The sequence below is a fragment of the Lissotriton vulgaris genome, unplaced genomic scaffold (assembly GCF_964263255.1).
Source record: "Lissotriton vulgaris unplaced genomic scaffold, aLisVul1.2 SCAFFOLD_2182, whole genome shotgun sequence".
In the NCBI taxonomy this organism is placed as follows: Eukaryota; Metazoa; Chordata; class Amphibia; order Caudata; family Salamandridae; genus Lissotriton; species Lissotriton vulgaris.
Window position 1 is genome coordinate 37,576 of NW_028254909.1, and position 19,925 is coordinate 57,500.

Genomic DNA, 19,925 nt, shown 5'->3' on the forward strand with positions numbered 1-19,925 from the left:
AACCCAGTGGAAAATGGGAAGTGCTCCTAATGACTTGATTGAACCTTCGTATGCATGTGCCCCTTAATGAGAGAAATTGAGTTGTAGAAAAACACTTGAGTAAGCACAATTGCCTATCTGAATTGAACCAATTCTGTGAAAATAGTTATCCATGCAACTGTTTTGTTCAATTGAAATGTAGACTTAAAGTTCTGTTAACTTATTTGTCTTGCAGTAACCTATGCCAGCAATCATGACCATGTTAGCGGACCATGCAGCGCGTCAGCTGCTGGACTTCAGCCAAAAGTTGGACATCAATCTTTTGGATAATGTTGTGAATTGCCTTTACCATGGAGAAGGCGCACAGGTAAGTTATCAGTTTTCGTTTGTTACATGAAGCTAGCTTATTGCAAATGTTGAAAGTGCCCAAAATAAAGCATAGATTTGATTTACATGTTTTTCAGTATTTGCAGGATGTCTGGTGTTTGTTACGGCGATGTCTACTTGGTATCTTTATATAGTCGAACAGGAATGTTTTTCGACACTGCAATCCATCCTCTCTCTAAGAAACTGATGTTAGTCTCCCAGTGTTTATGGTTATGGCCGGCCGGCTTTGGCAAATTTGTGACCATTACAGAACAGCAGGTGGTAGCTCCAAAATGAATAACACAAGAGTTTAAAATTAAGAGCTGCAGTGAAAGTGCCGTTCCCATCTGTTGTAGAGATTTGATCACAAATGTTTGATTGCTCCTTAGTGCTAGCCTCTAAAGATATAAAATTGTGCCAATTGCTTGCATTTTCTTGCGGATTGAGTTCAGGTCCACGCGTCGGTCAACTTAGTCTCAAAGCGGTGTTGAGTCCAGCTTCAGTGTTGCTCCCTTTACTGTATGTACCTTTTTAATTGACATTGGAGCCTTTTTTTTTTGATCTGGCAACTGTCAAAGTATAGCTCTGTAACAATAGTGGTTACTACACTTTCTAGCCTGGCTATCAGTGGACTTAGTGTGTTTTCAGATCTGGGGCATGTGGTGGTGGGAGAATGAGAGAGACAGCCTACATGTGGCTCAATGTGGAAGGTGTAATCACTTCACTAGAGGTTCTGGTCTTTCGTCTAAATAATGTCTGGGGCATGAATGAAGTGCAGTGTTTGTTTACATGAGTGTATCTGGACCGGCGACTGCAGGTCTCCTGTGGGTCCTGTAAAAAGATGATCCTTGTGCTTGTCTGCCATTGTCTGTAGTGTAAAATCCAGCTGTTATGATACTAACATGGTGGTCTCAACCTCATTTGGGAGGGAGATCAGAATATTGGTGCTCTGGTCATAAGTGGGATCCAGATTTTTCCAAAACAACCCAAGTCAATGATTTCCTTTTATTTTAGGATGCACTCTGCTAGGTTAAAAATTAAATGTAAGGATGCTACCTGAAACCTATGTCTTTAGCATTACATTAACATATTGCCAACATGTTTCGACCTCAGTCAGATCACTCATCAGAGGATCTAGAACCTTCGTCAAGGTACCCAATTAGTCATTCATGCACCACTCGAGTGCATGCTGATGGGAATAAATCTTAACTGTCAGTCCATGTCTTCACCTGAAGATGAAAACATAGTAAGAAATAGTTCTCAATTAGCTCTATTAATTTTTTTAGAGTTATTGGAAAAAGCATTCTTTATACACATACTTTGATGTTGAGCCTATCAAAATTGCATCCGGTAACACAGCTGCATGCATCCATTGTGGTACACACGTGATATCACAGCAACACCGGGTAGGAACCTTTCCTGTAGTCACTCTCTTGTGTGAGGAAAGAGTATAGGTCACATGAAACTTCAATCAAAGTTAGAAGCTGTATGGGACAGATTAAAATTCATCTCTTGTTTGGTCCTGTTCGTGTCAAATGTCCAAGTTTTCCTCTACTGCTGTTCTGGCATACAATTCTGAATTGCTGATTAGATTGTCTTAATCCAAGGTTATGTTTTGTATAGTTTCTACCTCGTATTTTCTGTTACAACATTATAGGAGGCTCCTTTCTTGGTCTAACTTTCTAGTAAGTTTTGCGTGTCAAAGTGCTTACATGATATTGATACATTAAATAGCATCTTAGTACACATGTTATGTTAGGTTAATTGTAACTCGCTCTAGCATTGTTTCCGCTAGACCTAGTGTAAGGTATACCTCGCTGTCTCTGGGAACTTTGTAGAATAATGACCAAACTGCAGCCTTATCATGTTTGGTTGTGGCAACAACTAAAGGAAAGTACTGCCAGCATCCTTATCACATACATAAATTCGCACGCATCATACTGCCCAAAAGGGGAGTTGGAGAAGCATCAATGCTTCATTTTAGATAATCGCAGGAATCCCATTATTAGGCTTGGGACCGCCAGCCTTGCTTCATCAAGGTACAGGATCCTGCTTGAGACCTACAGCTGCCACCAGTGATCATTTTTTGTTGTTGTTGCTGTGCATCGCAGCCGGTGTCATCTGTTTAAAACCACAGGGCATAGGACCTTTTATCACCCTTAACCGCATGCGCGCTAGCGGGTTTTCCCGCTGTGCGCTGCAATTTGAAAATCGCGGCTTTTGTGACAAAGCCAGCTCGTCATCCGCGTAGCGCAGGTAACGCCCATGACGAGCTGGCTTTGTCACCAGCATCGAAGGGGTTAAGGCGTTCTACGTCCTCTCCCTCTGCGATCCTGAACCCAGAGACTAAATGGGAATCGTAGTTCCTGATAGTCCCTATTGTTACAATGCCTACTGCTTATGCAGTTCTCACAGGGAGGTCGGGAAATGCGGTTCCCACTATAGGTTTCTGTGTCTTTTTCATGGTACTAAGGGGGAGCTGTACTATATGGCGCATACCATGTCACTTTTTTCACATGGGATTAGTAATGTGCTGCCTCTGAGTAATTCGTTTGTAACAGCAAAGGATTGTTCTAATATATTGATATTATATAATCCGAGAAGCCTGAATTAGTGACTATGGCGCAGAACAAATCAGATGTTGATGTAGGGAGATGGATCCGGCAATTAATTTTTTTTTTAAATAGAACGGTGGGGGGTTGTTAATTTTGTTGGCCCTCAGAACAAATATTTGTGTATGTGTAGTATTACTGAGGTGCCATGTCATAATCCTTCAGGTGAAAGCGCATGATCTCATCCATGAGGGTTCTATAATAATTAGTAAATCATAATTGCCTTCAGATCTAGAGAGGGTTTTTTCATATCTTGGACAATCGGAAATAGTCCTTGTGTTGGAATATTTAAATGTTTTCTAATAGTGTTTTGTCATCCTTATGACAATTTTTTTTTTATTCATTAGGGGACACGTGACAGTTAATCTTTTCGTCGAGGCGTGTGGATCTAATTTGTCATTGTTGTCTTGAGTGTTGATTGTACATGCAAACCTTTAAGATAAATATTTTGAAGATCCGTTTTTGACTGTCCTCTTGAGTCTCCATCTTTTTGAGTTTCTATACATCTGTTACCCTGGTATTGCATTATTGAAACCCTCAATCTGTGTGCAGTCTATAAACCCACCTTTGTTTGAATCTTAGAAGTGTCCTGGTCATTGTTTGTAGCTATTAGTTTTGTTGCTTGTACATGAAATACCATGGAAAAAAGAGGCCAGAGGTGTTTGGCGAAACAGGAACAGTTTGTTTAAACAGATCTGCGAGGAACAGTTACAGGCACAGGGCCTAAGGACTGTCTCTACTTACAATCAGTCTGCGGTCTCTTATACAGATCATCATGGGTAATAAAGAATTTCCTGTAATCCATGTATGGTAAGGAATGTAAGTTGCTGCCTTTAAAGTCTTAAATTGTCTAATAAGAGTACACACCTACCAGGGGCCGAGTGACACGCCACCCGCAACGAAGGACTACCGAGGCTCTCCCCCGCCGCCGCAGCACCATCCGCGGCCGCAGAGAGGGGAGAGCGCCAACGCCAGCACCACTAACCGCCAACCAGACACCACTGGGACTGCATTTCCCAGACCGCAGCGCTCCAGGGGGACGCCGGCTGCAGCGTCAGTCCCACGCGACCGGAGGCGCATAAGATCGAGGCGCTCCTGCAGAGGAGTGGGAGACACACCTACCGGGGGCTGAGTGACACGCCACCCGCAACGAAGGACTACCGAGGCTCTCTGCATCGCTCTCCCCCGCCGTCGCACCATCCGCGGCCGCAGAGAGGGGAGAGCGCCAACGCCAGCACCACTAACCGCCAACCAGACAGCACTGGGACTGCATTTCCCAGACCGCAGCGCTCCAGGGGGACGCCGGCTGCAGCGTCAGTCCCACGAGACCGGAGGCGCATAAGATCGAGGCACTCCTCACGCGTCGCGGGACGCGCGCGGGCGACGCCGGGCTGAGCCTGGGCAGAGGGCGGGCCGATAAAGGACCGGACAGGCCACCCCCCTGAGAACCACCAACATGGGTAAGCGCAAACTAACATGTAATGGGAGCCAAAACAGTAAAAAAATCTAAGATGCCACGAAAGGCCGACTCAATACTCTCGTATCTGACCTCTGCTGTTGGGGCGATCACTAAAGAAATCGCTAATGCAGAAAAAGAATTGGCCATTTCAAACACTTTAGGCATCATATCTGGCCCAGACCGCGAGGGGGACAAATCTTCGATCAACCCAGCTGACATTGATACTCAGCCTGACGCACTTGTGGATTTATGTCCTAATTTAGAACTTGGTGTCCCTACCATCACACCCACAAACGAGAAAGGACAGGCCATAACTCTATCCCAAAACACGAAACACGCATCAGCAGAGAACTCGGGCAAGAGGGCAAGACAACAACCTAAAAAATGCACTAAGAAGACTAAGCACACTGATGCATTGAGCAAACTCTGGGAAGATGATTTGATCAACAGACTCGGTAACAAAATTGAAGGGCTTGAAAATTTACATCTAGAGCCCATTCTTACTGGCATTGCAAAGGACATAATCGACGTTTTAAACACGTGTAGCAGGTCTTTTAAAAAAATGTAATATGACAGAGACCTTTTTACAAGAACAGCGCGAGCACTTAATAGAGATTCCGTACAAATGACCTCGCCCGCAGAGGTACATATGGTAGATGGTATAAGTGGTTCTTCGGCAGACAGTAATATACCCACTGTTAGACCAGGGACTAGCAGATCACTGCCGGAGGGATTTATGAGGCAGCCTTGTGCAGGGAAAGTGTACTTGACACCAAAATGAGCTCTGATACACTAAGCATGCTAAACACAGTTAAAGATATAAAGGATTTACCATGTAAATCTAGGCTACATCTTCCCCCACAAGCAGCCCCCCTAGTAGTCGTGCTAACAGGGGTTTCCCCCCTGAAAACTAAAGTATATGAGGGCTCTAAATATCTAATGGAGAAGACCAAAAATTGGTGCCAGGATTATTGTAGCGGCGATATGGACATAGCTGCTCATATAAACATGGTGAGAAGGGTGGGCTGGGTAGGCCCCAAAACAAAGACAATTGAAGGGGATTGCGTGGTGATAAATTTTAAAACCCAGAATGTGGCAGAGCGTTTACTCTGGGATGGTTCAAACATAACAAACCTCGGTATCAGACCTCTACCCCTTGGGTATTTTTACCCTCCCCCTCAGGTTAAAGTAGGGTTACTCCCCGTCCCGACTGTCCTAGCCGGGAATAGAGTTTCAGTCCACGTCCAACATGCTCATATGACTACTCCACATGTAACAGATGGAAGCACCCCACCTTGTATTACAAGCAACAACGCCAGACCAACACACCCATTTCCCTGTACACTTGCAAATCGCTTTTCTCCACTTTCTAACCTAGGAGAAAACGATTGACTAAAAAATAAAGAGGCATTTGTTAGTGTTGCAGGAAAAACAATTCAACTATGCAGAATAGTGAGTTGGAACACGGCAGGCGTAAAAGCGAAAATGGTGAATGACATCTGGATTAGCTATTTAAAAACATTTTATATAATAGCTTTACAAGAAACTTGGGATCATCAAAATAGTTTCTCCCTGGATGGGTACTCCCATTTCTAGGAAAAATGGGGCAGGAAGAGCCAGAGGGGGATTGATTACTCTGTTCTCTTTAGAAATAAAGGGATCGCTTACAAGCTAGACACAGGAGGCCAAAATTGTCTGGCAGTAGAACTCACAGTATCAGACTCGGACAATATACTATTTTTAAATTTCTATAACTCTCAAGACACCGATAAAAACTTTGATATGTTAGAGGAGTTAATATCATTATATAGCAGTAGGTCAATCTCCTTTGAAGTAATTTTAATGGGGCACCTAAATATTCACCCGTGCGAAAACAAGTGTGGGAATAAGACGTACGAGGGCCCACAGTTTTCATCACACTCTCACTTCCAGCACACCAAACAAGGGGAGGATCTGGAAAACTTTTTAGCCAACCGGAACCTCTATGAATCAGGGTGTGGTGAGGTGGAACGTAGGATCCCCCACATTTAAAGGGAGGGATAGAGACACGGGCACAGTCATTGATTATATCTTTTTAACTTCTTTTATGTTAGGATTAGTCTTCAGGTATTTTACAGAGGTTTCAACCTTTAGCGACCATAATCCCGTGATTATTGAACTATCAGCCATGGGAGCACTGTCCTTAAGATCTGCCCCCCAAAGGAAGGCAAGAGAGGTTATACCAACGGACCAAGGAAGAAAACTAAAATGGGGAAAAGTGGTCCCTGAGACCTTTATATCAGAAATCTTATTGAATTCAGGGGCTGAGATCAATACTTGCCTAGATGAAACTGGACAAGGCCCAAACGTAATAAATGCATTCAACATCATTTGTGCACATATCATTCAAAAGCTGACAGTCCAGGATAAACGTAAACCAAAAATGGAGAATAGATGGTTTGATAAAAAGTTCTCATTTGCTCATGCAGCACTTCTTAAATCCCTAAAGACCATCCCAAGGCAGGGGGTTGGTAGCCCAAAATAGAGCAGCCTATAAACAAGCTGTACTCGTTAGAAAAAGGGAATTATGAGATGAGGCATGGACTGACTTATCACCGGAAGTTTTGAAAAATAGCTCTAGATTTTGGGAAATAGTAAATCGGCCACTGTTCGCAAACAATGTCAACACTGTGTTAGATTGTAACATCACTGATGAGGCCTGGATCGCCCACTTTGAGCAGATATATAGTCTTTCTCAAAGTGGAGATAATATCATGAACCAAGCATTAGATCATGTTGCACAGCCTTTAAGGTTTGAGACTGCGGAAATTGAAAGGTCAATAGGGGAAATGACTAAAAACAAGGCCCCCGGCCTGGATGGGGTCCCTGCGGACCTGTTTAGAGCTGCACCGAAGTTGTGGGCAAAAGTCCTAACAAATGTTTTTAACTCAATAGGGCAGGATAGCATCCGCTCCACATGGATCACATAAATCATTGTGCCAATTTTTAAGAAGGGTTCCAGACAGGACCCCACTTGCTGTAGATCCATTTAGCTGATCGATTCCTCTGTAAAAATCCTGGGTCTGGTTTTGTTGCACAGACTGAATGATAGCTTAGTTGATAGAGGTGTCCTGTCTAAGGCTCAGTATGGTTTTAAATCAAAACACAGTACCATAGATCAATGTTTGAATCTACACCTTTTAATTAACAAGTACACTGTGGCCAAGGAGGGGTCCATGTATATGGGGTTCATGGACCTCTCCTTGGCATTTGACTTTGTAAATAGATCCAAACTCTGGAATATCCTGCTCGAAATGGGGGTAAATGCACCCTTAGTGCACTTTATAGCAGATCTGCACTCAAACCTTACGGCTAAAATCAGAGTGAACACTGATGGAAGATGTACTAAGCAGTTTAGGTCAGACAGGGGCGTTAGGCAGGGGTGCATTTTAGCACCCTTGCTGTTCACACTTTATATAAATGCCCTAGAACAAACCCTGGGGGAGGTTCCTGCAGACATTCCGCGTGTGGGGGAAATGATTATACCACTTCTCCTATACGCGGATGACGCGGTTCTCTTGTCGCAAACCGGGGTAGGCCTATAAAGACTGCTGAATGCTTTTGGCTCCTTCATGCAGAACCTGGATCTAAAAGTAAATGCCAAGAAATCCCAGGTTCTTATCACAGGAAGAAGTAACTCAAAGAACAAAGCGAAAACCTTCTGTAATGGAGAAATGGTTTGTAGGGTCCCCACATTTCCCTATTTGGGGGTCGTTTTCTATCAGTAGGGCACTTGGCGGGCACAGAATCATAGTCGCTCGGTGGCATTTATGAGGACGGTCTCAGGGCTCATGGGATTTAGCATAAAGCTGGGAGCTAAACCAATTAAGGCAATTTTAAAAGTATATGAATCCAAGTGCTTGTCGGTTGCAACTTACGGGTGTGGGGCTACACCAGCGAAGAGAAACTACAACAAGTAGAGAAAAAGTTCTTAAGAAGTGTACTCTCAGTTCCTCAATCAACCCCTACTTTCTCAACTCACACAGAACTGGGACTCGGCTATATATCCGATCGGATTAAAATTGCACCCTTGATTTATTGGTTGAGAATATGGCTGAATGGTGAGATCCCCCTAAACCATTCAATAATTAGGGATTGCCAGAGACTGGACAACGTACATATACATAAGAGCTGGGTTCCAGCGAATAGGGCGTATTGGTTTATTTACCTCCCCGGAAACAATAACCAATAAAGACATTGTTTTAACAAAAAAAGCCCTCTTGGACCTTTTCTCCCTAGAGCGGGAGGAAATAGAGATGGGAAAACCCAGGGTAAGAGAAAACTATGCATTGGTCACCTGCTTAGGTCCGGAACCATACTTGGTCACAGTTAACAATCCCTACCATCGGTTCCTCTTGACCAGATTTCGGTTAAATTTAATTCACTTTACTCTGGGTGTTTATCATAAATGGTGCAGCCCAGAACGGGCAGATCCTTGCTCATGTGACGATTTTTCCACTCCAAATACCCTACATTTTTTTATGTTTTGTGATCATTTTAACGAGTGCAGGAGGAAATATTTATTACCAATTCTTAGAGAAGCAGGATTTGTACAGGTCAGGCCGGCACTTGTGTATCTAAAGCAACTTAGTACACCTTAAATAATGTTTCATGTTGCCAGTTTTTTAATTGCGGCCAACCGAATTAGGAAAAATGTAACATTTCTACCGCTCTTAAATATTTGTGAACAGTAGACCCCATGTTTAAAAAAAAATCATTAAGGGCAGGCCGACTCTATGGTACTCATATATAAATGTGGTTTTAAGGAATATTTAAAAAAAAATGTGAAATCTAAAATGCATATTTTTATACTACATGGAATGAATTTTAAGAAAAACAATGTATTATTTTTAGAAATTTGTAATCAATTTTGCTTTTATTGTATTTGACTGTATACTTTTTATGACTGTGTTTTCTTGTCTTCATATGATATTAATTTATCGAAAATAAAGGAATTGACTGACTGAGTACAGTACAGGTGGCTCTCGACCTTGCATGAACACAGTGGCCAGTGGTAACTTGTCCAGTTCTCTTCCAGGGGATCCTCATCAATAGTCATAAGCATTAGAATATTCCCGCCCATGCGCGGGACCCCCAAACACTATATTATATGTGCCCCACGTGTATATATACTCATATGTATATATACTCATATGTCTGTCCCAAATAACATCAGAGCTGAAATATGCTGTGAAGCATTTCCACCATATTTGAATAATAAGCATTAGAAACATGAGAAACACCAAAGATTGTTTAGAAACTGTTTTAATGCTCAGAAAGCAGCAGAAATTCTCATAACTCACTGAAAGCATAGAAAGCTCCCAGACTGCATTGCAAACAGTCTAAAAAGACTGAAAAGCTAACCTGTAGCTGCATAGCAATAAACTGACACCGTGCCTTTTAAGGCACTCATGTCCCCCTGTATCCCATCATGCCTCAGGGGTGACAGTTAGGTCAGTTGTTCTTTCTGGCTCCTTCAGGAAGGATCCTGGTTACACAGCTCCACTTATTTCTGTATTCTGACAGAAAATTACTTCACTTTTAACAACTTTTTTACTTACTTTGACATCTTACATCTAGTCCAGTAAGAAACTGTCTTTTTAAGTCAGTTTAGTGATCATTTTCAACTGAGAATGCCTTCACTTTTTGACAAATGTCCTTCTTGTGGCACCAAGAAGGCAAAATGAGACAACCACGACGTTTGTATCCTGTGACTGCCTGAGGAACATGATCCAGGCACCTGCACCTGTCCTCACTGCAAGCACCTCTCAGGAAGAACTCTCAAAGACAGGGAGAGGATTCGCATTTATGGCCTGGCTCACAGGTCATCCAGAGGAAGGTCTCCGGTGAAGAAGGGCTCCAAGAAGGCTAGAACATCTTCAAAAGAGAAGTCTTCACACCCTTTCGCTTCAGCGTCCGGCTCGGCGCTGAGGAAAGAACCACCGGTGGGTCATTTATCTTCAAGACTACCGTCGACGGCGGGCTTGTCGTCAAAGAAGACCAGGTACGTCGACGACGTCGAAGAATGCAGCTCAGTCATCGAAATCCCATCCGCCGTTGTCAACCGGGCGTCGTTCGGCGGCGAGAAATGTGACTCCGCCACCGTTAACCAGGCGACAGTCGGCGTTGAGATCCAAGGCCCCTCCGCCGTCGTCAACCCGGCGACTATCTGCGTCGAGGGAGGTCACTCCTCCGCCGTCGTCATCTAGGCGACGACCAGCGTCTAAGTGTAACCCCTCCGCCGTAGTCTAAGAAACGACGTTCGGCGTCTAGGACCAAGACCCCTCCGCCGTCGACAACTAAACATCGATTGGCGTCGAGGAGGCATTCTCCGTCGACCTCTCGTCGACGCTCTGCGTCGTGGGTGACCAATACCCCTCTGCCGTCGTCGCACAGGCATTCGGCGTCGAGAGAGGACTCCGTCGACGGCTGGTCATCGTCGTTCGGCGTCGAGGGAGGCTCCGCCGTCGGCTGGTCATCGCCATTCGGCATCGAGAGATCTTAGATCCTCGCATCGATCGCCGTCCAAACATTCGACGTCGAGATTGATGGACCCGCCAACTCCCAAGAGACACGCTGCGTCGAGACATTCAGAAAGAGCTCGATCGTCGTCGAGGAACTCTGTAATCATGGTTACGGAGTTAGCTTCTCGCCATTCCACGTCCCAGTCTTCTGGCTCCTCGACAACATAATCAAGATCCAGAAGTCTTGTCCGTGAATCTCCTGTGCGGCAGCCAGATCCTTCGGCTGCAGAGATCAGACTGTCACCTAGATGGTACAAATCATTGGACCATTGTCGAGAGTCAGGGGCTACCAGACGGCTGCAAGAGTATGTCAGTCCTCAGCACAGATCTCCTCTCCAGAAGCTGGTGGAGGAAGTGGACAGACGCAGTCCTCCCAGGCGCCAGGCAAGCAAATCGCCTGTGAGAAGGCCAACCAGATCCCTTTCTCCCAGAAGAAAAGATCCGGTCAGATCTCGTTCTCCCACAAGAAAAGATCCGGTCAGATCTCGTTCTCCTAGAAGGGAATAATACCCAAGAAGATCGCGGTAGAGGAGACACGGTGCGCACCGTAGACGTCGAAGAACTCAGTCTACTTAATCTACTTCTTCTACCAGGTCTTCCAAGAGGGATTACTCTCCTACGCTAACGGATAGTCTTGTGTCTAGATCCTCTCCAGTGGATGACATTGGCACTTAGCTAGATGTCCTTCAAAGAGGAGCTCAGAAGCTGAGCATCGAGATGTCTGTTCCCCAGGTGGCTACGACAGTAATTTTTGAAACTTTTTTACAAAAAATCTGTTTCTCGCCCGCTGATGCCCTTGGTCCCGGGGATTATGGATCCGGTCAAGGACGTTTTTCTAACTCCAGCAACCATCAAAGCGGTGCCGGCCTGCATTCAGAAGTACAAACCAGCTTCCTCCGACCCAGTTTTTGTAAAATCTGACCCTCCAGCGGACTCTGTAAAAGTGGCAGCTGCAAGGAAGACTCGTGCAGTTTCTGCTTCCTCTTCAGTGCCACCAGATAAGGACAGCAAATCACAGGACTAGTGGGGTCGCAAGGTTTGCAATTCAGCTGCCTCCACACTGAAGGTCTCAAGTGCGGCTGCACTGTTGGGTAGATACAATAGAGCCTTATGGGACTCCATGGAGATGTCCAAGCTTCCAAAAGAAGACCAGAAGGACTTTGAAGAAACAATGACAGAAGGATGTCAGGTGGCGAACCAGTTGATAAGCACTGCAGCGGACCATGCAGTTCTTGCGGCACATTCTTACTCACATGGGGTTTGTGCCAGGAGGTCAGCTTTGTTTTGTCTCAGGGCTGAAGCCGGATGCTCAACATCGCATCCTAAATCTTCCTTTTTCGGGGTCCTCTCTCCGGAGAACATGCTGACGAAGAGATGACTCGTATGAAGACAAAGCTGGATACAGTAAAAGCGGTGGGTTTGGAGAAAAAAAGAGTTCAAACGCCGTTTTTAAGACCAGCAAAGGAAAAGGGGCTCAACAGAGGGTTCAAACCCCTCAGTGGTCCCAAAATAAGAACCAGGGGAAATCCCAGTTTCGAGGCAAATCCAACAGTTAGAGGAGGTCACCAGCAGTCCTCTAAATGTAAATGTACTGGATTTGTAAAGCGCACTGCTACCCGTAAGCGTCCTGGCGTTGAAGACCGCTGGGGAACCCGTCCTGGCTTTCCCTGTGAGATGGTTCTTTCTGGGTATCTCCAAGGTGAAGCCAGGCATCCCCGGCGTCTGTGGGGGGGGCGTTGTAGAGATGAGGCAAGCTTAATGACCAGAGTTGCCGAATGTGATCCCTGGTTAGAGTAGGCACCGAGGTGAGAATTATAGAGTCCGTTGACCCTGGTCCACGACCCTGCCGCGTCGGGAATTGAACCCTGGTCTCGGGCCGTTCTCTGCTTCCGGGTCTGCCGCCTCTAACCAGTGAGCCACACCACTCCACTATCACCACTCTACCTCCACGAGAGGAGGAAAGGCCTGAGCAGTGGCTTTCTCTGGCGCCGTTGCCCACTCCAGTGGGAGGAAGTACTTCACAACACCTGGCAGAGTGGGTCAGCATCACAAAAGATCGGTGGGTGCTGAATATACTGCGCAATGGATACATGCTACATTTCCGTGCGCTTCCAAAGAATATTCCTCCAAAGAACTCTTGTCCTCACCAGCTAAGCTTGCTCAGGAGAGAGGTGAAAATCCTGCTACAAAAAAGAGCTGTAGAGGAAGTCCCCCCCCCCCCCCCCAAAAGGAGAAAGGGAGTTTACTCCAGATACTTTCTTGTCCCCAAAAGATCAGGAGGACAAGTTCAGACCCATACTCTTAGTCTCCTAAACAAAGTCATCGTCAAAGAAAAGTTCTGCATGTTAGCTCTTCACCAAATATGCCCACATCTTCAAACCGGAGATTGGATGTGTTCGGTGGATCTGCAAGATGCATACTTTCACATTCCGATTGCACTGCGGCATCGCAAGTACTTGAGGTTTGTCGTAGGAAACAAACACTACCAGTACAAAGTGCTACCCTTTGGATTCAAGTCCGCACCACGTGTCTTCACCAAATGCATGGCAGTGGTGGCGGCTTATCTTCACAAAAGGGACTCCTCTATCCGTACCTGGACAACTGGCTCCTAAAGGGGCCATCTCCGGTACGGGTAGCACACGATCTGCAACTTTGCCTGCACCAGTTGCACAGGCTCGGTCTCAATGTAAATCTGGAGAAGTCAGTCCAGCGGCCGACACAGTCCATCCACTACCTAGGCTCCGTTCTGGACACACAATTGGGAAAAGCGTTTCCTTCGGAGGAGAGACTTTTTTCCATGAGACAGAAATGTGGGATTCTACTAGAGTCTCGGTTTCCAACAGTCCGACAGGTAGCATCCCTGCTGGGTTCCATGGCGTCCTGCATTTCTTTCATCACAAACGCCAGGCTGAGAATGCGGCCTCTGTAACAGGCTCTCGAAGACCAGTGGGACCAAGCGACAGGGCGTTGGGAAGATCGTATCACTCTTTCCCAAGCAACGAAGGATACCATCAAATGATGGACTCGGACGAGGAATGTGCTGGTGGGAGTGCCTTTTCACCAACCTCTACCGTCCCAGTCTATAGTGACTGATGCCTCTCTGCAAGGATGGGGAGCGCACATGGGTCCGCTTCAGATTCAGGGTCGGTGGTCTGCGCAGGAGCACATATACCACATCAACATGCTGGAACTCAGAGCGGTGTTTCTAGCTCTCAAAGCTTTCTTTCCAGAAATAGTCACACTCAGTCCTAGTTGTGAGGGACAAAACGACCACAATGTTCTATCTGAACAAGCAAGGAGGCACGCGATCACGCCCACTCTCCCGGTAGGCTCAAACCATCTGGCACTGCCTTCTCTCTCGAGGCCTCTCAGTAGTGGCGGTGCACCTTCCAGGCAAATTGAACGTCAATGCAGACTTACTCAGCAGGCACTTCGAAGATCAGCCAGACTGGGCGCTAAACGACGAAGTGGTAGAAGAGCTTTTTCGTTGCTGGGGTCGTCCGGCCATAGACTGTTTGCAGACGACGACAAACTCCAAATGCCACGCCTTCGCGTCCAGGTTCCACCGGCTTGGACGCAGGGGAATGCTCTCCTGATGGATTTGTTGGGAACATTTGCTTATGCGTTTCCTCCCCTGGCTCTGATTCCGAAGGTTGTGTCCAAGCTCCTCATGGAGATGATCTTGATAGCTCCGGATTTGCCTCAGCAGTGGTGGTACTCGGACCTTCTGCATCTGTCTGTGTTTCCACACAGACGACTTCCTTGCAGGCCGGACCTGTTGAGCAAGATGAACGGGAGGATACTGCATCCCAACCTCCCATCACTGAACCTAACAGCATGGCACCTGAGGTCCTGCAATATGGACATCTGAACTTGCTCCTGAATGTATGCACATTTTAAAGGAGGCTAAGAGACCTTCCACGAGGGCGTCCTATGCGTTCAAGTGGAAAAGATTTTACATATGGTGTAAGGATCCTCACCTAGATCCTACTAAAGGGCAGGAGGAGGTAATTCTGCCATACCTCCTTTCCTTGGCAACTTCTGGTTTGAAATATGCTTCCATTAGAGTGCATCTGTCAGCCATAGTAGCGTACAGAAAATCACCTAATCAGATTTCTTTCTTTCAGGTTCCGGTGGTTAAGGACTTCCTCCAGGGATTGAAAAAAGTCTATCCCCCTGTGCGAAATCCTTCTCCTCCATGGGAATTGAACCTGGTTCTATCAGGTTAATCTCACCTCCTTTCGAACCCATCCACAAGGCCTCTTTGACACATCTTTCTTGGAAAGCAGCCTTTTTAGTGGCAATTACGTCAGCGCGCAGAGTAAGCGAGATAAGAGCGCTCTGTGCGAAGGAACCATGCACTGTTTTCCATCACAATAGGGTAGTCCTGAGGGCTCATCCCACCTTCTTGCCTAAGGTGGTTTTTGATTTTCATATAAATCAGTCCATTTACCTCCCCTTCTTTTTTCCCAAATCCAGCGACCCCAGCAGAGCGGTCATTGCACTCCTTGGATTTAAAGAGTGCTCAAGTTCTATTTGGGAAAAACCAAGGGAATCAGAAAGTCGGATCAGCTGTTTGTGAACTATGGTTCAATGAGAACGGGCTTTCCAGCGGCCAAGAGGTCCATCTCCAGATGGATTGTCTCCTGCATTAAATTGTCCGATCAGCTTGCAGGCAAGTCTTTATCAGTGTCACCCAGAGCACATTCTACCAGAGGTAAAGCGGCCACAGTGGTTTTCTTGCACGACATTTCAATGTCAGAAATATGCAAGGCTGCAACCTGGAAATCAGTTCATACCTTTAAGAGGCATTACTGTCTAGAATCTGATTCCAGGGCCGATACTCAAGTAGGACAAGCCTCCTTGAGGAATCTGTTTGGGTAACCTATGGCCTGCTCAGGCTTGTTGATGAGATTGCGATCTTGTCATTCCTTTGCCCGCAGGGATGAGGAGAGGCTCGCTATTCTATTCTAATGCTTATGACTATTGATGAGGATCCCCTGGAAGAGAAGGATTAGTTACTTACCTGTAATCCTAGTTCTCTTCCAGGGGTATCCTTGTGTAAGTCATAAGCAACCCTCCCGCCTCCCCGGGCAAAGGACATTCTTTAACAAGGAGATATTGTTAACTGTTAGAACTGGCTATTTCTGGTAGGCTAAGGCTGACACCAAAGCCAGGCAGAAACCACCATTCTAGTCAGGGCAAGGAAGTCACCTGCCAAGGTAACCCCTGCTCACCCCCTTGGTAGCTTGGCTCCAGCAGTAAGGCTAAACTCGGAGGCAATGTGTAAAGCATTTGCGCCAGCGCACAACAGCAACAACATACTAGGCACACCACAAAAGAGACTCCACACAAGGTTATTATAAAAATAACTTTTGTATTGTAAAAACACATCAGATAAAAATCACACATACATAGTGCCAACTGGCACGGGCAATATTCACATGGAATTATTTACAAGACAGGGCCACATGGGCCACTGTCAGATTCAGATATAGTACTTCTAGAATAAGAAATAATAAACATAAAATGGTAATCACAAAGATCACAACCAGTATCCACTGGTAACAGGAACCAGGACCTTACTAGGACCACCTGTACTAAAAAGGACAACCACCTAAGAATAAACACATTTAGGGGTATACCAGAACACATTATCCATGATGCATGTAATACATTCAGAGGAGTAATAAAGAGAACACATGATGCCTAAAGCATTCAGAGGTGTTAAGAATAAAGCACATGATGCAATAAAATACATTCAGGGGTGCAGCGCAAGAAGACACATGATGACTAAGCATTCAGAGGTGCAGCGCATGGAAAGAAAGACACATAATGCATAAACCTACACATTCAGAGGTGCCAGAACAGAAGTCAATAGCGCAAACAAAACACACAGTAGGCAATTACTATTAAAACCATGGAAATCACATTGCGCATGACTTACATAAGCCACCACCTGTGGCAGTCCCTAGGCCAACTGGCCTTATTGGGGCTCAAATGCCCTGTGTCCAATGTCAGGGCGCGCTGCCAAGCAGCGCCAGTCACCAGTGAAGGCCTAAACGTGGCAGCTGCCCACAAAGTGCTGGGCAGCTGGGAATCCTAAAAAGGGCCTAAACAGTGCAGCTGCCCACTAATTGCTGGACAGCTGTGGAATCATGAAAAAGAAACTGCGACAGGGTCCTCACTGACCCTTGGGTGCAACTGCACCCACTGCGGGAGCCATACAGGCTCTAAAACACTTTGCTCGCAGGTAGGAGAGGGCGGGCACCGACAATGTGCCCCGACGCCCCCTCTCACTAGGAATGGCCAAACGCTGGAGCCAAACAGGCTCTTAAACACAATATGGCCCCTTTGAGCCACACAGGCTCTCTCACCAAACACTGTGGCCAAATGTTGGAGCCACACAGGCTCTGCAGACAATGTCCCCTCGAGCCCTCTCATGGCTCTGGACAACGTTGGGGCGACCCGCTGCCAACCGGGGCCGCCCTTAACTGCACCAAAGTAAAATATGCCACTACGAGCCTCTCGGGGCTCGTGAAACAAGATGAGGCCCCTTGAGCCTCTCTGGGCTCACAAACGTTGGGGCGACCTACTGCCAACCGGGGCCGCCCTGACTCTGCCTCCATTGGCACCGCCAGCAACATCACGGAGCCCCCCCAGCCCTCTTAACTCACCAGGCTGTTCTTGGCGGGGGCTCCTCTTCGCCCGGTCTCCCTGGGACCGGGTCACTTCACCGGCAACGGGCGGGGCTCTCTGCAGCGCGGGAGCCTCGCGGACACCACCAGCTGGCAGCCTGGATTCGCGGCGGGGGGGCGGGCACCGACCATGTGCCCCGCGCCCCCACCACACTGCTCCGCTCCTCCCGGGTTCCTCTTCTCCCGCAGGAGTCTCGCGGGGACGCTGCCTCACTTCCTCGTCCCCCAGGCCCCCTCCTGGGACCCGGCGTTTCACTGCACCGGCAGGGCTCTCTCCTCACATGAGAGCCCTGCCACCGCTGCCATCTTCGCTTCGCCCTTCCTCCCCCGGGCTCCACGGGCGGGCACTTCCAGCCGGCCGTGCTCTGATTTGCCGGCCGGCCAGTCACTTCCGGGTTGCCGCGGGCAGCGCGGCGGCCCTCTCTAGACAGGCAGGCGGGCAGGCAAAATTTCCCGAGAAGTGGGCTCCCTCGTGGAAAGTAAAATTACGACCATGAGCGAGGTGGGCACTCGCGATCAAAATAATAATTAAAATGCGGGCAAAATTGCAGGGTAGGCACCTGCCAATCCCCATGCAAAATGCGTGGCGGTAAAATGCTCGCAAAAAGCGCTCTCCAGCGCTAGGGACCCACAAAAGGTCCAGAGGTCACCACGAAGCGCTCCCTGCACCAAAGGCACAGAAAGTCCAGCAACCAAGTCCTCCAGGCACTCTTTAGGCTATAATAAGCCTTGGCAAAAGCAAAGTCTCCAGCAGCAAGGTCCCAGCACACAGGACAGGGCTTCCAGGGCAAAGCAAAGTCCCCCCCATCAGCCCAGGCAGGGCAGAAGGGTCCCCCAGAAGTCCTCCAGGCATCCAGGGGCTGGGCAGCGCCCGCCCCTGGTAGATTCAAGTCAGAAACAAGAACCTTTTGGAAGGGGACACAGCCCCTTCTTATACACAGGAAAGTCTTTAAAGTCCTTTGAAGCAGGCAGTGTGAGAACCAGCCAGAACTGGTTACAGGGAAATCCCTTCAGTATCAGGGACAGAGGTGACGGTTGCCCAGCGGGAGGTGGAGCCAGCTTTGTAGTTAGGCAGGTACAGCCCTTCACTATCAGGTGCCATCCCCTCCCACTTCCTGGCAGCAGATGCTGCCTTTCATCCATGGGCTGACTTCAGACAACCTCCTGGGCTCTCCAGCCCCTGTCATCCTCAAACCAGACAGTCAATCCACAAGCAGGCCCAGGCACTCTGGGCCAGGCTCACCAACCAATCACACGCCAGCACCAACTTACACAAATATGCCAACTTCCAAAAGTAGTACTTCCAGACTAGACACAGTCATGCCGCATATATCATTTTGCAGCATTCATTCTCACGAGTTCATACATACCAAACTCGCCCCTGCACTCCCCACACATCCGAAACTACCATGGGCATACATATTCCCCATTCATTCCTATGGGAGGGCAGGTCACTCACCACTCATTCACAGAGAGCTCAAGCTCTTTACACTGTACCACAGTGAAAAAGTGCGCAGAGGCCTAAAATCACCAACACCAGGCTCCATAAACAGGCTAGGAAAAAGCAAAAAGTCTAGGGGTGAACCTGCCCAACGGGCCGGGTCCAACATTAACCTATTTGTTACTTGGTTTTTTCAGTCTCCGAAAAGAACTGACCTAACTGTCACCCCTGAGGCATGATGGGATACAGGGGGTCATGAGTTCCTTGAAGGCACGGTGTCAGTTTATTGCTATGCAGCTACAGGTTAGCTTTTCAGTCTTTTTAGACTGTGTGTTTGCAATGTAGCCTGGGAGCTTTCTATGCTTTCAGTGAGTTATGAGAATTTCTTAAGCTTTCTGAGCATTAAAACAGTTTCTAAACAATCTATTGCATATATATTACCTACTGGCGGTCGCCAGTAGGGATATATAGTTAGGATTTTTTTGAATAGGGATTTCTGAAAATTCTATGTTGAATAACTTTGGCGTTGAAGGATGGAATTGGCTGAAATTTTTAGGAAAATGGCACATTTTGTTTGAGCTTCCCCTAAAAGTTTGGGGGGTTTCTTGAAGTGGGGGCCGAGAAAAAAGGGGGGTCCCAAAACGTGTTTTTAATATGTGTATGTATGTGTATGTGTGTATATGTATGTATGTGTATATATGTATATATTTGTGTGTATATATGTGTGTGTGTATATGTGTGTATATATGTGTGTGTGTGTATGTGTATATGTGTACGTGTGTATGTGTGTATATGTGTGTATATATA

The 19,925-nt window shown here is 46.9% G+C and overlaps 1 protein-coding gene across 1 annotated transcript in view; it reads left to right on the plus strand.

The window, feature by feature from the left end:
* The first annotated feature begins 210 nt into the window (after positions 1-210).
* LOC147659374 (exportin-1-like) overlaps positions 211-19,925 on the plus strand; it is a 379,442-nt gene continuing 359,727 nt past the window's right edge. The window contains exon 1 of the mRNA XM_086951792.1: positions 211-346. Within this exon, the coding sequence (XP_086807918.1) occupies positions 221-346 (126 nt within the window). The 5' untranslated portion in view covers positions 211-220. The remainder of the gene's footprint in view (positions 347-19,925) is intronic.